General features: G+C 48.1%; 2 protein-coding genes across 2 annotated transcripts; both read right to left on the bottom strand.

Annotated features, from left to right (window-relative positions):
• Window positions 1-4,591: 4,591 nt before the first annotated feature.
• LOC146195452 (3-alpha-hydroxysteroid sulfotransferase-like) lies at window positions 4,592-5,764 on the bottom strand. The gene has a single exon (XM_084596238.1). The coding sequence runs from the start codon at window positions 5,762-5,764 to the stop codon at window positions 4,793-4,795; it is 972 nt and encodes a 323-aa protein (XP_084452364.1). The 3' UTR covers window positions 4,592-4,792.
• Window positions 5,765-10,091: 4,327 nt separating this feature from the next.
• Window positions 10,092-12,301, bottom strand: LOC146195451 (uncharacterized). The gene is made up of 4 exons (XM_084596802.1): window positions 12,238-12,301; window positions 11,780-11,911; window positions 11,619-11,693; window positions 10,092-10,213 (listed from the first exon to the last, which is right to left on the bottom strand). The coding sequence occupies exons 1-4, from the start codon at window positions 12,278-12,280 to the stop codon at window positions 10,092-10,094; spliced, it is 372 nt and encodes a 123-aa protein (XP_084452928.1). The 5' UTR covers window positions 12,281-12,301.
• Between the last annotated feature and the right edge of the window lie 11,925 nt (window positions 12,302-24,226).

Genomic DNA, 24,226 nt, shown 5'->3' with positions numbered 1-24,226 from the left:
CTGCAAGCGCAAGCTTAAGGACTTGTTCGGGAAACCAATTGGACGCGCTCTGGCTGCAAAAACGGAACTTTCTTCTCGTGTTCAATCCCTCACGGAGTCTTACCTCGCCTACATTCACGATGTGCTTGCGTTGTGTCGCAAGATTAACACCTCCATGCCGGAAAGTGACAAGGTAGGGCATATTCTCAAGGGTATCGCGGATGATGCGTTCCACATCCTATTCTGCATGGATTGCTCTACCGTCGACTCGGTGCTCCAAATCTGCCGAAAATTCGAGCAGGCTAAACAAAGACGTCCCGTACATCGTTTTGAGCGTCTTCCGAACACGGCGGCTACCTCATCCTGCGATGACCTGGCCCCTTTGTATCAACCCTCCCATCCCACGACCGTGACTCGGATCGTCCGCAGAGAACTTGAGGCCCTACCTCCTGCACCACTCTCGTCTCCGCTGCTCGACACCGTTGCCATGATACAGGCCGTTGTCCGCCAGGAACTTGCAAACGTCGGCCTCTCCTCTAGCTCCGTGCCGTCCCCGCCACCAACGTACCCTGTTCCTTTAGTAGCTGCTACAACCACCAGCACGGCCTCCCCACGTCGCTACCTTGGTCACAACCCTGCAGAGTGGCGCGCCTCAGACGACAGGCCAATCTGCTTCATTTGCTGTCGAGCCGGCCATACTTGGCGGTATTGCCGTAGCCATACTTTCCCCACCCCTCGCTTCTATTACAACGCTGACCGTCGGTATTACTATGGACCTCGACGCTTTGTCGCCCCACCAGAGGAGCCCCGCTCCACATATGATCGACCTGCACACTCTCCTCATCAACCAGATGAACCTCGCACCGAAATCGACCCAACTTCTCGTCGCTACAGCTGATCTCCATCTCCCCGGGCTCATCGATCCCGTTCACCGGTACCTCGTCGCGGCTCTTCCCAATCATACGCCGGCACCTACTCGGGAAACTAGCGATTGCAGCGCCCGGAAGTGACGCTACATTACCGACCCGGGCTGTCAACTCGGAACTGACCCTCGCACGCAGACGTAATCTCATTGCCACTCTTGTGGACGGAGTCTCAGTTTCTGCCCTTATTGACACTGGCGCCCACATTTCCGTCCTCAGTTCCTCGCTCCGTCAACGCCTCAACAAAGTCCTCACACCCGCTCCCTCATCTACCGTTCGTGTTGCTCATGGCAACACAGCTACTGTGATTGGTATGTGTACTGCGAGAATTACTATTGCCGACCGCCATATCCCTGTGCTATTTACAGTCCCCACCAGTTGCCCTCACAACTTGATATTAGAACTCGATTATTTAACTGCACATTCCGCGCTCATTGACTGTTCTTCTGGACTGCTTCATCTTGACCTCTCACTCTGTCCTGACAAACAGGCCTCTGATACTTCAACGCTCCGTCTCCGCTCCTCTAGATTTATGGCGACTACGTTGCTTGCCCCATAACCGACTTGACACTGCAGCGTAGAATCGGTCTCCCTCATACCATCGTGCACGTAGAAAATAATAACGCTTATATTGCAGTCTTGAACTTCGGCCTTTTTGTGCACGTTCTTCCTGTGGGCATTACTCTCGCCGAACTGACCCCACTGTCTGACGTCACTGTGGCCGCTCTTTTATCTGACCCTGCTGCTAAAGTGTCGACACGACCTGCACCGTAACCACCTCTGGAGGCCCGCATATCAGGAATGGTCGCACCTAACTTGCGCCCTGACCCTGCTACAGTACTTACGAGCCTTTCACTTCGTACAGCAATATTTTCGATTTTGGTGACCGCCCCTAGGACAAACGTCCCTCGTTACACACCGCATCGATACCGGTGACGCCAGCCCAATTCACAGAAGACCTTATTGAGTCGCCATTTCTGAACGTCGCGTCATACAAGATGAAGCCGACAAGATGTTAGCAAAAAAAAAACATTATAGAGCCTTCGAGAAGTCCCTGGGCGTCGCCTGTCGTGCTTGTTAAAGAGAAGGACAATACCTGGAAGTTCTGCGTTCATTACCGACACCTGAACAAAATTACAAAGAAGGACGTTTACCCGCTCCCCAAGATAGATGATGCCCTCGACTGCTTTCACGGTGCCAGCTATTTCTCTTCCATTGATCTTCGTTCCGGTTATTGGCAGATCGCAGTCGACGAACGGGACCGCGAGAAGACCGCCTTCGTCACTCCTGATGGCCTGTATCAATTCAAGCTGATGCCTTTCGGGTTGTGTAATGGGCGCGCAACCTTCAAGCGCATGATGGACTCTCTCCTGCGTGGTTTGAAATGGACGACGTCCTTGTGCTATCTCGATGACGTCATTGTATTTTTATCTACATTCGAGAGCCATCTCCATCGCCTTGATGCCATTCTTGGCGTCTTCCGAAGAGCTGGCCTTCAGCTGAACTCGAAGAAATGTAGCTTCGGCCGAGGTGAACTCATGGTGCTCGGTCACGTTGGCGACGCCCGTGGCGTTCAACCCGATCCAGACAAAATACGTGCTCTAAGTGCGTTTCCTACACCCCGTGGTACCAGTGACGTACGTAGTTTTCTTGGGCTTTGCTCCTATTTTTGACGATTTGTACCCAACTTCGCGGAGCCTGCTCGTCCACTCACCAATCTTTTGAAGAACGACACTCCACTTTGCTGGGACCAAGAACAATCCCAAGCCTTTTCTGCACTCATTGCAGCCCTCACCAACCTGCCCTTCCTGGCACATTTCAATCCCTCGGCACCAACGCAGGTACGCAGCGACGCCAGTGGTCACGATATTTTTGCCATACTCGCCCAACAGCAGATGGGTCGCACTCGCGTCATTGCTTATGCGAGTCGCCTCCTTTCTGCGGCTGAACGGAATTACTCGATCACAGAACGTGAGTGCTTAGCCCTCGTGGGGACCCTCGTGGGGGCCATTACAAAGTTCGCCCTTACTTGTTTGGCCGCCCGTACTCCGTCATCACAGACCACCATGCCTTATGCTGGCTTTCTACGCTGAAGGACCCTACTGGTCGCCTGAGCCGTTGGGCACTCCGCCTTCAGAAATACGCTTTTTCTGTCGTCCACAAGCCTGGCCGGCTGCACGCTGACGCCGATTGCCTGTCCCACAACCCGGTAGATCCGCCACCTGCGAACGAGTGTGATGATGACACATATATGTTGGCCATCTCTGACCTTTCAAACATTCGCCATGAGCAGCGCTTAGATCCGAATCTTAGCAGCATTATCAATCGCCTCAGCACTGATCACTTTGACGCTACCCTAGCTCTTTTTGTGCTCCACAACCGCACCTTATACCGACGGAATATGCGACCAGATGGCACCGAGCTTCTGCTCGTAGTCCCCGAACACCTGCGTACCACCGTTCTTCAACAGCTGCACGACGCACCTATAGCGGGTCATCTTGGCGCATCTCGTACGTACGATAGCGCCCGCCGCCGCTGCTTTTGGCCAGGCCTCTATCGCTCTGTTCGTCGTTACGTGGCTTCTTGTGGCCGGCGTCAGCGACTGAAGAAGCCCTCGGTTATGCCTGCTGGATCCCTATCGCCGATCGACATCCCAGTAGACCCGTTTTTCCCGAGTTGGTCTTGATCTCCTAGGGCTTTTCCCACTTTCTGAGTCGGGGAATAAATAAATTGCGGTGGCCACGGAATATACTACGCGCTACGCTGTCGCCCCAGTGATACCCACCAGCTGTGCAACTGACGTGGCTGCGTTTCTTCTCCACGACGTCATCCTGCTCCATGGTGCTCCACGCCAGCTGCTCACTGACCGTGGCCGTTGCTTTCTTGCTCGAGTAGTCGACGAAATTCTTCGGTATTGCTCCATCAAGCACTATTTTACCACCGCTTACCATCCACAAACGAACGGCCTCACCGAACGCCTCAACCGCACGCTCACGGACATGCTGTCCATGTATGTCTCGGATGATCCCCGTGACTGGGATATAACTTTGCCGTTTGTAACGTTTGCGTACAATTCCTCTCGTTACGACACAATGGGCTACTCATCCTTTTATCTTCTATACGGCCGTGACCCTCCCCTTCCGTTTACAGCATACTGCCTCCCACCGCTAACGCCAGTTCCTACATTTGTGACGCCATCTCCCGAGCTGTCGCCACCCTTGTTATCACTCGCCGCCGACTAGCTTCCTCCCAAAGTTCTCAAAAACCGCGCCATGATTCTCACCACCGGGATTCCCACTACTCTCCGGGCTCTCTCGTCTTGCTCTGGACTCCCGCTCGTAAAGTAGCGCTCTGTGAGAAGCTCTTGCCACGCTACGCAGGACCCTACCGTGTTTTACGGCCAGTCACTCCTGTGACATACGAGATCGCCGCTGTACATCCGCCACAGCAGTTCTCTATGCCACGCACCGAGATTGTTCATGTCGCCCGAATGAAGCCGTAGTACCCCTGTAGTAGTTCGTCCTAGTGCGCACCGGGAATGTGCTTTTCGTGGGGGGGGAGGGGGGGTGTGATGTGACATATATGCCCTGCATCGCTTGAAGTTGAAGATGACAACGATCAGCAACAGTGACACAGAAGAAGACAAACTGGTAGCAAGGACTGATGATAGAATGAGGTCGACGCTGCTGTGTTTCTGTGTTTTGTGTGCTGTGCCAGCCTAGACTAACCTTCGTGGACTAACCTTGCCACGTATCAATATTATTTGATAGATGCCATCAGTGCCACAGCGTAGCACCTGCTTTGAGTTTGCCAAAGCTGGTAAGTATAACGAGAAGATAAGTATAATTAGGCAAGCGCTGTGTAAGTACCTGTAGTACGGTTTTACGATGTCAGGCCACAGTATTCCCTGAGCTCTGAGACAATGCAATTGCTTCGTTACGAATGTCACCCCAAAGATGTACAAAAGATGCCCTATCACCTTTCTCTATTATTTTTTGTTCTAAACGAGACAGGAGTTCAGGCGTGAAATATTCCTTCCAGCTTCCTATCTTGGCGCCTTGTACAATGGCGTACTTATTGTGGTTTCCATTGAAGCCGCTTTTGCTGGTCGGCCTGTTTCTGGCAAAAAGTTCATTCCAGTCCTCACTTGCGTTCTTCTCGAAATCCCACACAACGATGTTTCTCATATGTTCTGCCTTGGACCACTCCAGCACGTTCTGCAGAGCCTTTTCGTCCTCTTCCAGTGCGCGACCGTAGCCTTCGCCCAGGAAGTGCGCCAATCTCAGCACGGTGCTTTGTGTGTCTTTTTTGAGTTCCTCGTAAGTCAGGAAGAACACGTTCTGCTCGTCCTTCAAAGCATATCCAGACGCAACGTGATCAAAATAATCTCCGTATCCTAGGGCACCTTCGATGAAAGGTTCGAAAAACTCTTCAAATGTGCCGTCCAGGAACTGGGCGACGCTGACGTCTGTCATTATACGGAACTGCGAGACGCACACGTCCCAAGGATTACGGGCCAGGTATATGTACTTGGCTTCAGGGTTCAGGGTCTCTCGTTCAAGATGGTGGTGCGTGAAGAACAATCTAAGCGGTAAATGCGACTTCCAGTCCGACCAGTCTGTGTACTCTATTGCGCGGAAGTTGCTCGTGAACTCGTCGTAGGTGTTGATGGGATGTCCTTTGTTCACAATCAGCTGCGTGATGTACTGGAGATAATGAGAGCCGCTCCTGGGGTAAGTGCTCTGCAAAACGTCACCGTTGGAGGGCCGGAAGGTCAGGCTTTTTCTTATCATATCTGGACTAGACCAGGCGCACCTGGACACGCCATCGACGTTCAAGCAATATGGCCTACGACCTGTCATTGGTGCGGATTTCCAGCTCTGTATGTTCTGCAAGGCAAAGAAACGAATTCATTCTTGTGAGATTTCAAAACGTCTTCCATTAAACGTTCCTACAGACGATGACGTTTCTAATGTATTGGAGGTTTTATTATGAACATGCGGTCCTTATTAAGAAATCGTCTGTATAAAAATGAAGATGTATTGCTATATTGAGGAGAAAGCAACTCGAAAGGTAGCAATCACGCCAAAGAGGAGAATGAGAGGAGAACGCATACATACTGATTTCTGCTTCACTCACTCAAGCATAAGCTTCTAATATATTTCAGAGTATACAAAAGAACACATGTGCACTTCTACTTCCAAGCATTTCTAGAAGCGCAGACAGACTCTCTAGTACTCGTATAACATCCTAATCAACGGAGAGTATGTACTAAAATGTAATACGTCAGTTGTGATTACAGCGATTATTCTTTACAGGCATAGAATTACGAAGGTGGGTGATTCGTTCTAATTAGGATCAGCATGATTACCGTGCTATATGAGTGAGGGTGCTATTAACGGAAAGAGAAAGCAGAAAGGTATTTCCTAAAATTATAAGAAGACCAGAAACAATCAGTATTCTGTCCCTATCTAGCTTCTGTCACATAGAAAGTATCGAAGAAGAATGAATGATGTTCTGACACCTCCCAATTCACCACAAGCCGACAAATACGAAATACTGACAAACCCAGAGTGTGATTGCCCAGCCAGTCCCGTACGGACTGTGCTCTGATGCCTGGATGGATAGAATAATTTTACTTAGGGCGCGTCTCGGTAAACCAGGCTATGTGAGCGGACATGGGCAACTAACAACGCGCGGTAGAGGATGTGAGCCGTCGCGGGGGGCAAAGGAGAAAACCATATTCGTAAATTACTGGCCAAACGCACGACGACCACTACAGATCTGCAGCATTAGACAAATATCTGTCCGGCGTCCCTTTATCATGCATATTTGCGAGAGGCACGCAATTACCATTATGCTGTTCAAAAGTGTGATGCAGGAAAACGCGCTTTAAGTGCATTCCATGTAGCTCATGTCGGGCATCCCACTTTACTTGAGCTATCTGAGTCATCAATACCTAATAGTAGGCGGTTCTTGAGAAAAATTGAAGAACAAAAAACATGTTGTGATGGTCGATCCAGTCCTGTGCTACCCATGCTATTTGGACAAACCCTATGAGAGAGCTCGCCTGGATTGACCTTGTTATGCCATCAGGCATCGATGATTAAGAAGGCGCGGGAAGGTTGCGAGCGGTCGCGAGGGTTAATGTAGAAAAAATATTCGTAGATAGGTTACGCGCAGTGCTTTTCAACTTACCTCGAATACTCACGAAGAGGTTTATTGCATACATGTTTTTTGCTTACGATACTACCCTTATGTACCTTTCCGCTGCCCGTTTATTATGAAACTCTGCCCGTGGCACAGATCTACCATTACGCTCTTCATAAGTACGACGCGGGGAAGAGTGCAGTTTAGTGCATTTGTTACTTGGAGATCAAGTAGGGCGTCCCGCTCATCTTTGCATACCCCCGATGTTGCGTACAGTGGATGACATTAAGGTTGATGGTGTTGATCGCACGACAGGCGAAAGTAATCTGCTGTTGTGGTTAGCGTTAGGGTCGCTTGCTTGTTGCGCCGAAGCCAATTTATATATTTTTCTCACTCTTAAGAGGGACAAAAAGCATCCAACTACCATCGCTCCTTAAAGAAGGCACATTTGTCGAGGTTTTACTCAAACTAGGGCTCGAGATCCTGGATTCGTTTAGAATCCTCTCGATATATATTCTAAGTGTTATAAGAAAAACAGCTTGTTTCTTTTCAAATGATGACAGCACTAGCGAACATGTCGCGCGCACTAAGGGAGATGAGAAACGTAAGTAGTTAATGTTACTCTCAATAATCTCAAAAGCATCCTGTATAAGAAAAATCTGCTCGTGCATACCATATTCTTTTAGATAATAAAATCGCATTATATTCGGCGGTGAGACGTTAGAAGATGGCGTGGGAAAATGAAATGCTTTGAAAAGTTCATTCAGACTGCCTGCGTTCGGAAACAGGGGATAAACGCTCACTGTAGAAAGCTGCACACTCAGCAATAATAATTCCGCGCTTCAGCGCTTCAAAAACTTCATCTCGTTCCTCCAATTTAATGCCTTCCAATACCAATACAAAAGAAAAATTAAAAGTTGAGAAGACCCACCACCAAGCGTCAGTGGTTTAAGGTGCTCGGCAAGAGTTACATGACAAGTGCTGTATCCACGCAACGGCAGCCGCATTTTGATTGATGCAATAATAAGGCTCCTTTGTGATTTGGGACATCAGTGCATTGTGAAGAACACCATGTGGCCGAAATTGTACGGAGCCTTATTATGGACGTCCTCGTAGCATAGTTAATTACTTTAATGCGTTATACTCTGCAAATGAAACAGAAACAAAATCTTAGAATATATGCTCAAACCGCGAGATAAATCGTTTTTGACGAGCTAAAGATCACGGTTGAAAATGCGCGCTTTTAAGGTAATAGGTTCGCCTTCAAAACAAAGAGACAAATTTCTTACACTATTGTGAAAGTGATGTTTTCAGCCAATATTTTGGAATAAATATTAAAAACTCACCAACTAAGCTTTTAAGGTATGCAATGTCCGCTTTCCTTGCGCTTTCCCAGTTCTTGTTCCGCTGCGTGATCGTTTCAACAAGCCAAGCACTGTTATTTGCCTGAAACCAGGAGAAAGCACGGTTATATCTGATTGAAATTCTGGCGAAACAGCTGCGCCAACCAGCTTGTGCGTGAGGCGGCACATTTTATTCCGCTTCGGCTCTCACAGGGGGGCACCAGAAGTAGAGCAGCTGTCACGTGCCGTGAACGTTCAGGCCATGCTAAGCCCGACGGCTCCACAAAATACGACCGACATTTCATATCCGGCATGCTTGTTGGACACGTGTGAGATGTTAAGCGCAATGGCGCCAGGTATCTACGTAGGTCGCAGGAAGGACATCAAATACGTCTCCCCGGTATTTCCGTTATTTTTTGAGACAGCATTTGCGTCACCGGCGACGAGACCATACATCGCTCAGGAAATAAAATATGAAGTACGCCCAAGCTTCGCTTTAATGGCCTTATTCGAGAACATTGATGACTACCACCTGCGGCTTCTCTTGGGTATCAATTCTATTATCATAGCATACATATAGGCATTGATACCCGCTTTAACATGTAACCCTTATTTCTGTCTATATATGCCGCCCATTCCTTAGAAATGTAAATAAAAACCATCCAACGTATATAGCCATCCATACTTTAAACCGAGCCTTACAAGTCCGTGAGTGGGCTTAAAGCACAGTGTCAGAGTCACGATCCAAAATTGCCGGGGGCTTCGATTCCCACCTAACTCTTTCATATCAAAAGAACTACCCGAGTTGATAGCTCTAGCTGACTCTACCATATCATGTAGTCTCGTCTCAGCGCAGCATGCGCTCACCAATCAGTATCCGAGCCATGTTGCACGCCTGCCAAACCGTGCCAGAGGCATGCTTGTCAGTTTGTCCTCTGAAGGCGTGCAAAAGTGACGACACCGAATTTTGCAGAGAAAGGCAACACTGACGCTATCACTTTAAACGTGTCATCCGGAAACTTTGTGATGGAACGGCCACATCACCTCGCACCAATTACGAACACCGTCTGATGCTCTCGTTAGACGTGGCAATTCGTGCAGACTGAAAACGAATTGAGCATGGCGTGCAAAACATGAAGGCCCACATCATGCCTCAAATTACGCTGGTGCTAAAATAATTGATTTCTGTAAAATGAAATGTTTCATCTAGAGGCCCGGATTTAAAACTGGGGTACTAATGTTGAGAATAAGACTCCTTACCTACTCGTTACCTACTCGAGACTCGTTACGCCAAATCAGGAGGTAAACCAAAGTGTTCGAGTGCTAGGTACTACCTGACTAGTCACTTCAACGAAGGAAGTTTTGATGACATCCTTTCCTAAATACCCCATTTCTTTTCTTACTGCCCGTCAGTCCCGTATCTGTAGGTTTGGTACAATATCCTGTGGTTTGACCAATGGCATACGAGCGTGCGAGTTGCACGTGCGCAAACATGCTGTCGTCGTTTTCAGTCAGAGTTAGCGCTTCAGTAACGCTGTAGATATCGGTGTTTAACACTGGCATTCCACCTCTACCCCTCAACACTGCAAGACACGAGCAAACAAGCAAAAAATCAGCTCCGGGACTCTTTCCCACCCATGAAAACGTCATCAGGTGAAGTTCAGTTTGTATACCAAGCCATGCATTTTTTTTTCTGTCAACCGTCCACATATTCATCGGTCTCTGCTTTTCCCTTGTCGTCTGGGCTTGCATAGCTTTCAACCTTGTCTCGTGTCTGCCTCGGCCGCAGGCAGCTTGGAATTTCTTGACATCTCTGGACTGCGTGCGCAACAGCCCAAACAGAAAGTTTGCGAGCGCATGCATACAGGTGGGCGGGCGGCAGTCTACACAGGCGGCTGCCACGCAGAAAGACTTTCCTTCATATCCCTCTCCCATTGAGTGCCAATAAATGCGCACTCCTACCGAGCGGGGATTTCCAAAACACCACTTTCTTCTCTTCAGCTGCTCGTCAGTATCCCAGTCTGGAGCTTTGTTACCGTCTTCTGCGGCAGCCGGCCTCCTCGCCGAGTTGGCGCGATAACTAGCAACGGTTATGCTAGAAGGCAGGCAGACGATCGGGCAGGTTACACGCGTGCAGACATGCCGTTGTCGTTTTTAGCCAGAACGAGCGCTTGCACGATGGGCGATGAGAGGTACCTCTTGTGGCGCATTGCGATTGGAATTTATGTATCATCGAAGTGAGCATGAGTTGACCATTTCAAGATATCGTGTTTGAATTATGCCACAGGTTCGTTTGCGATTTAAATCAAAAGACTATGTGCTACCCTTGCTGGTAATGAAAGGAACTGGCTGCAATTTACTTGGACGTGATTGGTTTTTGCCGCTACGCATGCAATTGCACGGAATTAATCACGTCGCTGAGCCAACACAAGAGCTGCGAAAGGTTCTCGCACAAAATCCTGATTTGTTTAATTGAGACATCGACGCCTACACGGGATCCTTGTTTCATTTGGATTTGGAGCAAAGCGCAACGCCCAAGTTCTGTAAGGCGCGTCCAGTGCCCCTTGCGCATCAAGAGCCAATTGAAGAAGAGCTCCAACGTCTTCAACGACAAGGCATCCTGGAAACAACGCAACATGCCGCGATGACTACACCTTTAGTGTGGTTGCGTAAAAAGGACGGAACATTTCGTGTTTGTGGCGACTACATGAACACAGTTAACGCAGTGGTCAAGAAGACGGCGTACCCGCAACCAACAATCGCGGAGGTATTCGCAAAGTTGCGTGGTGGAGCCATTTTCTCAACGCTGGATCTCTACCATGCTTATCAGCAGCTCAAGGTCGACGACGAGATGGCCGCAGTGCTCACCATCAACACTACCAAAAGACTGTTCCGAGTGAAACGGCTTCCTTTCGGAATACCCTCTGCGCCAGCCATCTTCCAGCGTATGATGCAGAAAACACAGGCAGGAATTCCTGGGGTGAGTGTTTACCTTGACGGCATTATTGTCAGTGGGAAGGATGCTACAGAACATGCGCAACGTCTAGACAAAGTCATGTCGAGATTAAGCGAGAAAGGCCTACGCCTCAAGCAAGAGAAGGGCTGCTTCTGCATCAAGTCAGTCGAATTTCTCGGATATAAAATTGACGCGCACGGCGTTCATACAACCGAGGAAAAGATCCAGGCTATCCTTCAGGCTCCAAGGCCGACTGACAAGACTGACAAGCATGCCTCCAAGGAGGGAATTTCCCCACACTTGTTAATGGCCCGCTGCCGGAATCTTCCTCGTCCGAGTCGTCTTAAAAAAAAAAAAAAAAAAAAAAAAACGGCGTCAAGTTCCGCATTTTGCACTTACATTGTAAAAACTTATATTAGGAAACTTACCTGAACAGGAAACATCTGGTTGTGGCGCTTGTGTTGACGTTTCGTTCAACTCGTCATCCGACAAGTCGAGATCCGACCCGTCCTGGGAGGCGATGGCCTCCAAAATCGCCTCTGCCCTGCTCAGATTCAACCCTGGCAGGGGCCAAAGAAAGCCTAAATTACAAACGTTGCTTACATATCAATTGGAAATAACTTTTTGAGTAAAACTGAACATCATCATAACGTCTTCCCACGCAGGAAAGCACTTACGGTGAACAGAATGAAAACAACCCCATGTGTTGTAGTTCAGTCCCAGTGTGCAATACAATGTACACAAAAAAGTTCATAGTGGCCACGAACAAAATAAGCGCTTGCCTCACGATAAATTATGCTCAAAATGATGCCTGTACATTCCTGAACCTGTTCATTGCAAAGTTCAGAACATTTAGCAAAGGGTTAAGTAAATAGGGGCAACTTACTTGGTCGCATTGAATAAAACGACGTCGTCGGTATGGACGCCATTTTCGAACCTGCCCAGCAAGCGCTCCCGCGCGATTGACTTCTCTCAATCTTGGCCAGATGGCAGCACCTGTCTGTGCAATACATTGCACAGGAGGACTTAGCGCGTACCGCAGCTGCAGCAGGGCTTCGACGCTGAGACCGAGTGTGCAATAAATTGTACACTGGGTCTCACGAGGATATGACCGGTTTCTAGAAAACATAGCTACGGTTGCCATAGAGCTGTACAAGCGTCTGGAGAAAAAGACACCCTGTATGTGGGAGAAAAGGCACCAGATTGCTTTTGATAAGCTCAAGCGTTTGATTCGCTCTTACGCAGTGCTTGAGCATTACGAGACAAAGTCTCAACTTTTGTCAGTGGATACGCCAACATATCACGTCGGCGCATTCCTAGCCCAGAAAGATGCGTTCGGTAGAGAGGCTCCAATTGCGTTCGCGTCGCGAACTTTGGGAGCCGCAGAAAAAATTACTCCCAACTAGACAAAGAAGGTCTCGCAGCAGTTTTCGGCGTGAGCAATTTTCACCAGTACATCGCTGGCCGGCACGTGACCGTATTAACGGGTCACCAACCGCTCCTCGGCATCATGGGAGAAAAGAAACAGTTACCGCAGATAGTCTCGCCTAGAATGACCCAATGGTGTCTGAAGTTCGCCACGTACGATTATGATTAGGTGTACAGGCGGGGACACCTACATCAAAATGCTGACGCACTTAGCAGGCTGCCGCTGCCCGCTCAAGTAGACGAGTCACACCCTCCTGCAGTCGTGCTCATGCTGGTTTCCACGCCGACCATAAACCTGTCTCCAAAGCAACTCGCAGAACTGAGCAGGGAGGATCCATTGCTGTCCCGCGTAATGAGAGCTGTGTCAAGCGGAGATGTGCGCAGATTGTCCCGGCAGGAATTTTCTGCTTTCGCAAGGCTGGGACATGAGCTCTCGCTACAGCAAGATTGCCTTATTCGTGGTACCATATTGGTTGTTCCGGCGGATGCGAGAAAAGATGTACTGTACTTGGCACATGCAGGGCACAGGGGCATAGTGGCCATGAAAGCGTGCGCTCGAGAATACTTTTGGTGGCCCGGAGTCGACAATTACATGGAGCGGCTAGTGAAAAATTGTGCAACTTGCTGCCAGCATCAAAGGACACCGCCTAAAGCTCCACCTCCTGATTGAAAACGCGCGACTGCTCCATGGCACACAGTCTACGCCGACTTCGCTGCCCCCGTGGAGGGAAGGATGCTACTAATTGTTGTAGATGCGTACAGCAAGTGGATCGAAGTGCGCTACATACAGTCACCGACTCTGATCGAGGAGCCGCGCAACCTGTTCGCAACCTTCGGCATTCCCGAAAGGCTGGTAACGGATAACGGCCCGTCCTTCGTTTCCATGGCAATAGATTTCCTAAAGAAGAACGGTGTAACGAGCGCACATTACAAGCGCTCCCTATCATCCGGCCAGGAATGGGCAAGCAGAGAGATTTGTGTACGAGCCAAAGCAAGCATTAGCCAAGGATCAGTCTGGAACATTCGCGTGCAGGCTGGCTCGGTTTCTGCTCAAGCAGCAGACAACTGTTTCGGCAACAACGGGCACAGCACCAGCCTCACTCATGTTCGGACGCGAGCTCTCGGCGGCACTCACACGTATCAAGCCCCGGCCTGCTGAAACGACCTCGGACGAGAACGTTACGAGACGATCGGCCGTAGGGAAGTCGGTCTTCTTCCGCAACTTCGTAAGAAGCCTTGCTTGGGTAGAAGGCACGGTACTCAAAAGACCAGAGCATCGATCTTGGCTGATCAAGACAAAGACTGGAGCGATTCATCGGCACCTTGATCACATAAAGCTAGGTGCTGAAGCCTACCCGACGGAATATCCGCCACCGAACGATTGGACCAACGGACCAGCAGCAAGCGAACAACAGTCCACACTGCCGGCTCCTTACATGATCGAGATACCAGCGGAAACTTCGCCTGCGGGCGATTTGCCTACAGCGCCCCACTTCCAACATGGGGAAGCTGAGACCCGGGGGAAAAGGACTGCGCAACACAACCCTGCGACGACCAACCAAACCAAGTCCAGGCATGATCAAGCTCCGTCAAGGCCTCAACGTCAGCGTTGTCTACCCAACCGATACGGATACGGTGACACGATCTAAGGAGGAAGGGGTGCTGTGTACACGTTGTGCACCGCCTGCTAGTGGGCGGCCGCACGGCCGCTCCAGTTGCAATGCCGAGCCGTGCGTTTTTCGGAACTGCACCGTCTTCGTACCATGCGCGCGACCAGGGCAGGATGAGCAACGTCTCCTTTACAAGCGCTCGCGCTTCTCTTTTTCCTTCTTTCCTCCTCTCTCCGAAAGGCGCAATAAATGCAGTCTCTGCAAAGCAACCGAATCGAGAGGTTCCTCGCTCACGGGTCTTCCGACGCCCCGCACATAACACAGAGTCCACATCCTGAATAACGCGGAACAAAATTTTTAAGCACATGGAAGAAAAACAATTTTCAAAAGACTGCATGAAATATTCCTTTTCTATTGAAAGAGCGCAAGACTGCACTACCACGGCTCTTATTTGGTCTTGTTGATTGCTAGAGTCAGATGTAGTAGTTATCGCGCTAGGAACTGTCCACCCACCTTATGTAAACGTTTTCCACGTTTGCTAGCCACTATGTCCGAAGCGAGGTTGTAATAAAATTACCAATAATCTTGTATATGCTAAGGACCCTGAGTAATTCTCTCTGTTGTCTCAATTTCTGGATCCGCGATGGTAGGTATGCTGTTCACTTTTCTTTCCATTGATGACGACTGTAGTTCATGTGTAATATTTTTTTTAGATTACCTACTATGAGTGTAAATTTGATTTAAGCAAATCACTCCTATCTTGGCCCTGCATAGGATTGATAGTAGTGCTAAGTTAAATATCTTACTGCTTAAATGGTACATAATAACAAATGAAGGTGGGAAAAAATGTGAGAAATTATCCTTCTGATTAGAGGAGGGCACCTTTAAAGTACCGGCAGAAGCGATGCTTGGTCAAGAAATATTTTACGTGTCATTTTAGTTAAAGCTATTGTGCTCATGCATGTATAAAAGCTATGGATTAGGAGGATTTAAAACATGGGTATTTATTGCCAATCAGCTCTTGAAGCAATCATTTGCTTAAGAGCACACAGACTATCCCGGGCCACTAGGCCACTAGAACATGTTTGATAAAGAACACGAAAGGTTCTCCACATTGTTATGGAGGCACAAAAACGCCTGTTTATTGCGAATCATTAGATGTATTTGAATAATCGAATATTTCTAATCCAATCCTTTCTTATTGATTGGCGTTTCTCGTAGCGTAGTTATATTTTTTATAACAGGAGGAGGGCGAGGTGAAGACGGCTCCCCGCCGACCAGTCGATTAAAAGTCATTCTCCAGTGGCTATATTGAGGCTTCAAATGTCCAGTCAATGACGGTAACACGAAACACAAATGGTAGAAAATTACGCTAGATCGGATGGAGTGTGCTCACTCATGGCTGAAAACGTCTTAGCTAGCGGTGTTGATTACTTCACTTAGTAAGGACGTGCTCACGTAATCAAGCCGTGTTTCATGCGTTGAAGTGCTCCATTAGGTGCGCACTGTACTGTAGAACACGCTGCAGGTTTTTCCGCATTCTCATTTGTTGAATACTGTGAGCATGCGATGCGCACCCAAAATTACTTGAACAATTAAACCCCCGAGTGCAGCTGATTTAAGTAAGTTTTTAACTGAGCTTCTCATTCGAAATTAGGAAATGTACTCAGCAGTTCAGTTCAGTCGTTATGTCATGTCCGACTCTTAGTGATCCTATGGACAATATCACGCCATGCTTTCCGGTCTCTCACTATCTTCTTAACATCACATAACTTCATCTGCAGCGCCTCGAGGTTGCCATCTAACCATCGCGTTCGCTGCCTACCCCTTCTCCGGGGACCCTCAACCTTTCCCAACATCAAATCTTTCTCCAGCGACTCCTCTCTTCTCATCAGATGACCAAAGTTGCTGAGCTTTAACTTTATAATTTGACCCTCCACTCCTTCAATGAGCAGTCAGGGTTTATGGTCGACAATATATCGACTGATTTGATCTTCTGGCTAATATTAGTTGTTTATTCATAAACCAATTGAATGATTTTACCACCAGCATTTCTTCTTTTCCGGAAATAGCCTTACACAGCTAGCCACAAGCCGGCCTGGGCCCGCCAATTCAAGCCCGTACTTCAAGGCCTAGCCCGGCCCGAGCCTGGAAAGCAGCAATTTTATACACCGGCCCGACCCGCGGGCCAGGATGGTCCCGGGCTTTCGGGCCGTCCGGAGCCCATGCAGTGCTCTAATACAAAGTTTATCAATTCTGGGTTTGCTCAAATAGATAAGATAGAAGATTTATAGTTTACTCTGCACGCACCAACTACTGAAAAGTTCCCAGCCAGACAATTCATTTATTGCTGAAACGCTGTATCCAAAGTCGTACTCATTGGCGACAAAACGGGCTGTACGGTTCTGCACGCGTTCAAAATCATCCGAATGCGCATACTGGGCATTGTGCTGTCCGAAAAGTAAACAAATTATATACAGTTGATACTTTGAAGCTTTGTCCAATTTACAAGCTCTGTAATTCGAAAGTACTACAGTGTAAACCGAAAGCCTCGAAGGTGGGGGTTGCGCCTCCTTTATATAATTATCGACTGAACTTTTGTAAAGAACTGTTTGCTGCAACGACTCTCAGATATGGGGTCTGATAATCACCCTAGCTTTCTGCTGGAGTTATGAAAGCAGCATCTGAGCGGGTACAATAGCAAGACATGTTCAGATACCATTGGTACATGGCAACTCTGGTGCAAAAAACAGAAAAAAGCTCGATTTACTGAAAGCGGCACATCATTGAAGAGCTGCGGACATTATTCGACTTCAAATGATGACAATGGGTCAAGAATAGGAGGTTCATGTGCGATGTTCACCTCTGCGCTGTTCCCTGCAGACACCTCCAGAGCGCACAGGCAACAATAGCCCTATAAATATAATTTCTGCTTCATATAATTTCATGCTATATCTGGCTTGAAAACTTGTTATTGAAAAAATAAAGAGCTTTTTTTAAAACTGTTAGTCAATCTAATACGAGCATAAACATCATGAGCATATAAAATGTAAGAATTGAGATTAGCAATTGAGTAGTGTTGAATTTATTGAAAATCTTTCGCGCAAGTTTAGGAACTGCCAAGCCGTAACGTGCGTACGTTTTTATTCTATGTGTATGCATCCGAGCCAAAATCGATGGCGTCAAACTTCAGAGAAGTTCGGCCCACGTATTTCGGTAGCGCAGGGTGTCAATTATTTCTGCGGCTAAATGCACACTCGAGTAGAAAAGAGAGCATGCGAGTGACAATGCAGGCTCTTTTGCCAAAACACCTTTCCGGTATAACAAGGAATTCGCCAACTCTTAGCGCAGAAGTTTACAATATGTGTCGCCGGACAAAAGAGACATGTTTCCACAGAGCTCGTGCCAACGGTGTGTGACAGGGTTGCCAGAACTATGCGAATAATTTCCTGACGGACAGAGCTCAGTGCTTGCTCAACTCCAATTAGCCAAAATTTCATAGTGTCTCTGACTAAATCTGACATCATGCCTTTTGCCGACAACGCACGTGTCAGCGCTCATCAGCCTACGCAACCTTCGCTCGCACCAAGGAGGTTACTCCGACCGCGAAGGCCGCCACACAGGTTGAGCTATTTAACGGAATGTTCTGGAAACCCCATAAGGCTGTGCTGTAAACGGTTGATCTCGCTCCTACAGCGCGATCTTTATTTTTGTTTTGTAAGCCAAGAGTATGTATCATACTGGGCGCTGCACTAGCCGCGTATCCATAAATTGCCTGATATCAGCAGCCTGCTTTCAGAGGAAGAAATGCATGCATGCCCTCTCCCAGTTGCAGTTTACATGTGTAAGCGACCGATAAAAACCTACTCGTTGTTTGTTTCCCTTGCTCCCGATCTGCCATATCTTATCTGCGTTCCGCGACGATACAATCGCTAGATTCGTTTCAAATAGTTATACTTTCAGCTAATGCTAAAAAGCATTCGTTCTGCACACTTCACACCTTTATCAGTGGTTTCATAGTCCCTTTATTGGCTGGGGAACGAGTGGTGTTTATATGTATGGCGTGAGGTAGGGAACCTCACAACAAAGCCAGCAATAAGACATGGATGGTCATCCAAAGCTCTTAAGCTGTCCTAAGAGCACTCTGTAAATTTCATAGCCATATGCAGAGTAAACATGGGCACATGAGGCGCTTTTTTATGCAAGCCATACCTCACTTGTCCTTCTTTTCACGCGACTGTAGAATTTATTAGAATCTGCAAACGCAATGCGTTTGGTTTTATGCGGAGCCTTAGAAGCATAAAAAAAAAATTGGAGGACGCTTAAGCTTCGCCTTCAAGAGTGGAACGCGATAGCGTTATTGCACCTCGTTGAGAAAACTTACTAAACGCAAGGGTATTGGGGCATCCTCGCACCGGTACCCGCACGGCCCGAAGGGGAGAAGCGGGTGAGCGAAGATAGTGATCTAAAGAAAGGAAAGACGCTTGATTCTACAACCTGTGAGGGTGCACGGCGAAACGTCAGGGACGAGTGGCGCGCCACGTGTCGGGGCAGCGCCGAACATTGCGAGGAGGGGTTCTTCTGTGTTTGCCGCAAGATGGCTCTGCATGTGCGCAGAGCGCAGAAGAAATGTAGCGGAAACGTACTTCGCTACTCGTGTAACTGCGACTTCTGTAAGTAACATGCTCATATTACCGATATACAATGCAGTATAACGTTCTACGGCATGTTTCTAAGGCAACACCGCATTCACTAGAAGCGCTTTTGTACCGCTTTCAAGCATCGAACTCGTGGCTGAGTGGCTTTTATCTGCCATGGGGTTCACTTTGCTTAATATGTAAACAGCCAGAGACAATAGACCATGTATTTCTGCACTGTTGGGAGGGCGTCTATTTGTGGGACGTGCTGCAACGAACTGTTAAAAAAGAATTACCATTAGACTCATACGGGATCAGATTCCTGCCAACTGAAAATAATGATGGGATTCCACTTGATACGGTTATGCTAATAGGCCTGCACAGTCTATGGCGGTCCAGAATGGCGGGTTTTCACTGTGACCCTGACGCCCGCCCTGCAAGGCTCTACTTCCGCGAGAGTATACACGCATTGGTTGAAATGCACAAATTGAAGACCACTGTGCCAGACTGGATTTTAAGAGTCGAACCACTATGCGAGCTGAAGGAATTTTAACTTGACAAAGGCAACTCGTATGAGCCTGCCGGCTTCTGTATTAAGTGTCATGCTTGTGGTAACCGCTCTGCTGTGAGCATTTGATTGTAGCGCGTTTTTGTTGGTTTTGTTGTGTGTTGGTGATGACCGGCAATAAAGAAAAAAAAAAAACTCGTGGCTGAGTGGTAGCGTCTACGTCCCACACTCCGGAGACCCTGGTTCGATTCCCACCCAGCCCATCTTGGAACTTGCTTTTTATTTATGAAGTGCATGTTTATTTATGAAGTGCATGCCTGGATTTATCGCTCACTGGACGCCGACGGCACCGGCTTTTCTGCGACACGAGCTCCTTAACGCTACCGCGTTAAAATAATATATTTCTCTTATCAGATTCTTGTTTATTTCTTTCGATTTACACGGCAGCGGGTTTTATATCGGAGCTGAGATTTGACCGAGGTGTGTCCCAGTACTGAACGGTATTCGATCGACTGTAGCGACGAAAATAGCCCGGCAGCTATCCTTTGGTAGCAGTGAAAGACGATGAGTAAGAATCCAAGAGCGCATGTCTTGGCGTTCGGCGGCTGCATGTTGGTGCCAATCTTGGATCCTTGCCATGTGGCCTTCTTAAATCATTACAGCGGGGCGCATGAGTTTTCATAGGTGCAGTAGTGCGAAAGCTCGTTCTATCACAACGTCTGGTGGATGTGCCCGGCACTACTGGCAGACCATGGCAGCGCTAGGTGATAAGGCTTATGTGTCTATGATAAATCAAGGAGCGGCACAGATATAACTGCGTGATGGCGCCGTCATTTGCTGCACATATCAAGGGCGTGTTGCTTGTCTACAGAAGGCCTTGTCGGCTGTAGAGACAGTCCCATGTTCTCGTGACTGGGCAAAGGAAGCTGATCTGTTCTATGGTGGCTCGATTGCTGCCGGTGAGACGACGTTTTTAAACGAGAGCTTCACTACGGTAGGTAGAGCCCCGTTTGGCGTGTCTGACAATTTGACCTTCAAGTGAGCTTCACCGAAACTGCACCCTTTGCTTTCTTATTAACCTATTTACAATTTATAAAAAATATAACAACATGACCTTGACCAGGTTAGTGTAGGTGCCCGCCATTCCATTGTGTCAACCGAAAAGTATAGTGTTTTGCTTCCATCCACCATACCTAATTTTAGAAAAACATATAATAAAAAAACCGCGAATTGCAAATGTGGTGTTACAGAGGCTATCGCTACAACGCGGACAGCTTTCGCTCTTTCGCTAAGTTTAAGCCATGCTTAAACCCCCATATTTTTTTCTTAAGGGTCAGTACGTGCGGACAAGCTCTGATTACAGGTTTTGTCCACGTCACTCGCGAGCCACGAAACTTTAGCATTAACCCACTGTAACCCTCATGGATCATGGAAAAAGCAAGAGAGTTCCAGAAACCCATTTACTTCTGCTTTATTGATTATGCGAAAGCGTTTGACTGCGTAGATCACAGCAGATTGTGGCAAGCTCTCCAAGAGATGGGAGTTCCAATTCACCTCATCTGTCTCCTCAGGAACCTTTATGAAGGGCAAGAGGCCACAGTCAGAACTGGGCATGGTCTTACTGATTTGTTTCCGATTGAGAAAGGGGTGAGGCAAGGCTGCATACTGTCGCCCTGCCTATTTAACCTATATGCAGAGTGCATCATGAGAAAGGCCGGTCTGGACGAGTCTTCAGCTGGAGTGAAGATTGCTGGAAAACGTATCAACAACCTTAGATATGCGGATGATACCACTTTAATGGCAGAAAGTGAAGTGGAACTCAAGAGACTTCTGATGCGCGTACAAGAAGAGAGTGAGAAGTTTGGGCTTAAACTGAATATTAAAAAGACGAAGATCATGGCGTCTTGCCCTATCAAGTCCTGGAGCATCAATGGACAAGAAGTGGAAGCTGTGACAGACTTTCTGTTCTTGGGCGCCAAGATTACCTCGGAAGGAGACTGCAGCCATGAAATTAGGAGACGCCTGCTTCTGGGAAAGAGAGCAATGGTTAGCATTGACCGTCTAGTAAAGAGCAGAGACATTAGTCTGCCAACCAAGATCCGTATAACCCGTGCTATGGTCTTTCCAGTTGTGATGTATGGATGCGAGAGTTGGACTGTGAAAAAGGCTGACCGCCGAAGAATTGACGCGTTTGAATTGTGGTGCTGGCGAAGACTCTTAAGAGTTCCTTGGACTGCCAGAAGATCAAATCAGTCGATATTGTTGACCATAAACCCTGACTGCTCATTGGAGGGTCAAATTCTAAAGTTAAAGCTCAGCTACTTTGGTCATCTGATGAAACGAGAGGAGTCACTGGAGAAAGATTTGATGTTGGGAAAGGTTGAGGGTCGCCGGAGAAGGGGTAGGCAGCGAACGCGATGGTTAGATGGCATTCTCGAGGCATTGCAGATGAAGCTATGTGATGTTAAGAAGATAGTGAGAGACCGGAAAGCGTGGCGTGACATGGTCCATAGGGTCACGAAGAGTCGGACACGACTGAACGCCTGAACTGAACCCTTTCCTAACCATCGCGCTTCTTTATAAACCACCTGGTGGCCCATCAAATCAGCCTGTAACTTTGCATCTACATGTTGGCAGCGAAAGGCACCACTACACCGACCACTCGGAGTCAAGTGCCAATCGCGCCAGATTCTTCGGTCTTATGTGGTGGGCCCCTCCGTCAACGTGACTCCGCGTTTTAAGTGGTGCGGACGATGAAGATGTCTAAGGATAGGTCGGGACTTACGAGTGTATGAACAAGCCGTTCGACATAATACTGTTTGTTTGAAAGTGAACCTTTACTGGCCTATCAAGTGTCATGACCATCAGGGGGCCAGGATTTGCCTTTATTCGGAAAAGCGATTGAGATTGCTGCTAAGTTGAAGTGTCCACGGAGAAACTGTGACGGACGCTGTGTCTTCCCTTTCTTAGAAGCCATATACAACGTTTGCGTGGGCTAGCAATAAGCTTCAAATAGCAAGATGACGAAGTATGGATATGAGCATACTGCACCGTCCGTTCCCCAAAACTCCGGCGTCTTGACGTTCAAACACATAGTGTAACCAGGACCTGATTAAGTATTGGCATCCACCCTTCCATATTGCCAACCCAAAATTAAACTGCGCCTTCTTTTCCCGAATCTAAGGTAAAAGAACAAATACGAAAATGTAACCTTGATCTGAGTAGGGGTAGGGGCTCATAAGTCCGTGGTGTCTACCCGAAAGGATATATCGCCTTCTTGGTTTTCCTAAAGCCTAATCCAAATAAACATATTGTTAAATATTGCGGATTGAGAAGGCGGTGTTAGAGAAATTAGTGACCATTCTCGCAGGTTTCGCTCGCAACACAAGGTTTAAGCAACGCCTCAACAATGCCTAAACCCACAAAATTGCTACATCATACTCAGCTTGCTAAGCTTTAGAGCACCAAACATGATGCAGACGTGCTTAAATGAACAAATGTGAAGACACGCACTCTAAGCCTGATTTTCGTCTTTTTTGGGGGTCATTTATATGTCTAGCTACCCCGTAGAAAGTCTGCCAAAGACCGTGAAACAACTTAGTAGTTTCATTGTTGTTTGTTCTTATTTCAGCTACTCGCCCTGAATGGCGCCTGCTCCTTCGCTGCGGCCTTCATCCGAATTTTTAATGCTGACACCAAGCTCTCTTGCTGATTCTCGGAGTGCTACGTACTAAGCTTTCGCCACATTTTGTGTGAATGAATGAATGAAAACTTTATTTCCACCGAAAAGGAGCCCCTCATCTCCCGCCCCCGGCACGCAGGCCGGGGAGCGGGTCAGGAGGGCTCCGCAGGCTGAGGTCAGGTGAGGTTACAAGCACTGTTCACGGCCTCAGCCGCCAGGCGGGTCGCGTGCCGCTGAACGGTGGGGTCCCCGCTCCTCAGCCAAACCTCCCAGGCTTCTCTGCTATGAATGTTAATGCCGGCGCCTGGGGAATCGGCGCATTGCCATATTATATGACCTAGCGTGCCTTTTTGTCCGAAATTTTTACATTTAGAATCTTCTTCCTCCCCGGTCTGTGTTAAGAAAACCCAGACAGGGCAGATGTAGTTATCGCCTTGTAATCGCCTCCAGATGCGTGCTTCATTGTTAGTGAGAGACCGATCTGGGGGAGGGTATACTTTTCGATCTAATTTGTAAGATTCTGTGATCTCATTGTATGTGATAGCGCAATCTTTAATTCCCTTGCGTTCGGGCTGTTCTACCGCTGCCCGGTGGTAGAGATCTCGGGCCAGCAGGTGCGCAGCTTCGTTGCCAGGGACAGACTCGTGTGCTGGTATCCATATGATGGATATGGTTCTAGTAATGTAATTTGTGAGAAGAATCTTTTTGGCCTCCTCTGACATCCGTCCTTTTGCAAAATTCCAGACAGCCGTTTTGCTGTCGCTGATTATAGTTTTGGCCTGTGTACCAGTGCATGCGAGCGCTATTGCGACCTCTTCAGCTGTACTAATGTCACGGGTGCGTGTTGAGGCCGCAATTTTAGGTGCACCTTCTCCATTTACTACTGCCGAGACAGCTGCTCCGTGTCGTCCGCATGATGCGTCCACATAAGCAACTTCATCGACTGCTTTGCGTTTCATTCTTTTAGCGATGGCTTTGGCTCTGTGTTCTCTGATTCTTTGTTGTAGTCT

Source organism: Amblyomma maculatum, chromosome 3 (assembly GCF_055883805.1).
Source record: "Amblyomma maculatum isolate TAMU_Amacu chromosome 3, ASM5588380v1, whole genome shotgun sequence".
NCBI lineage: Eukaryota > Metazoa > Arthropoda > Arachnida > Ixodida > Ixodidae > Amblyomma > Amblyomma maculatum.
The sequence above is the reverse complement of the archived record's forward strand: the minus strand, read 5'-3'. Positions and strand labels throughout refer to the sequence as shown.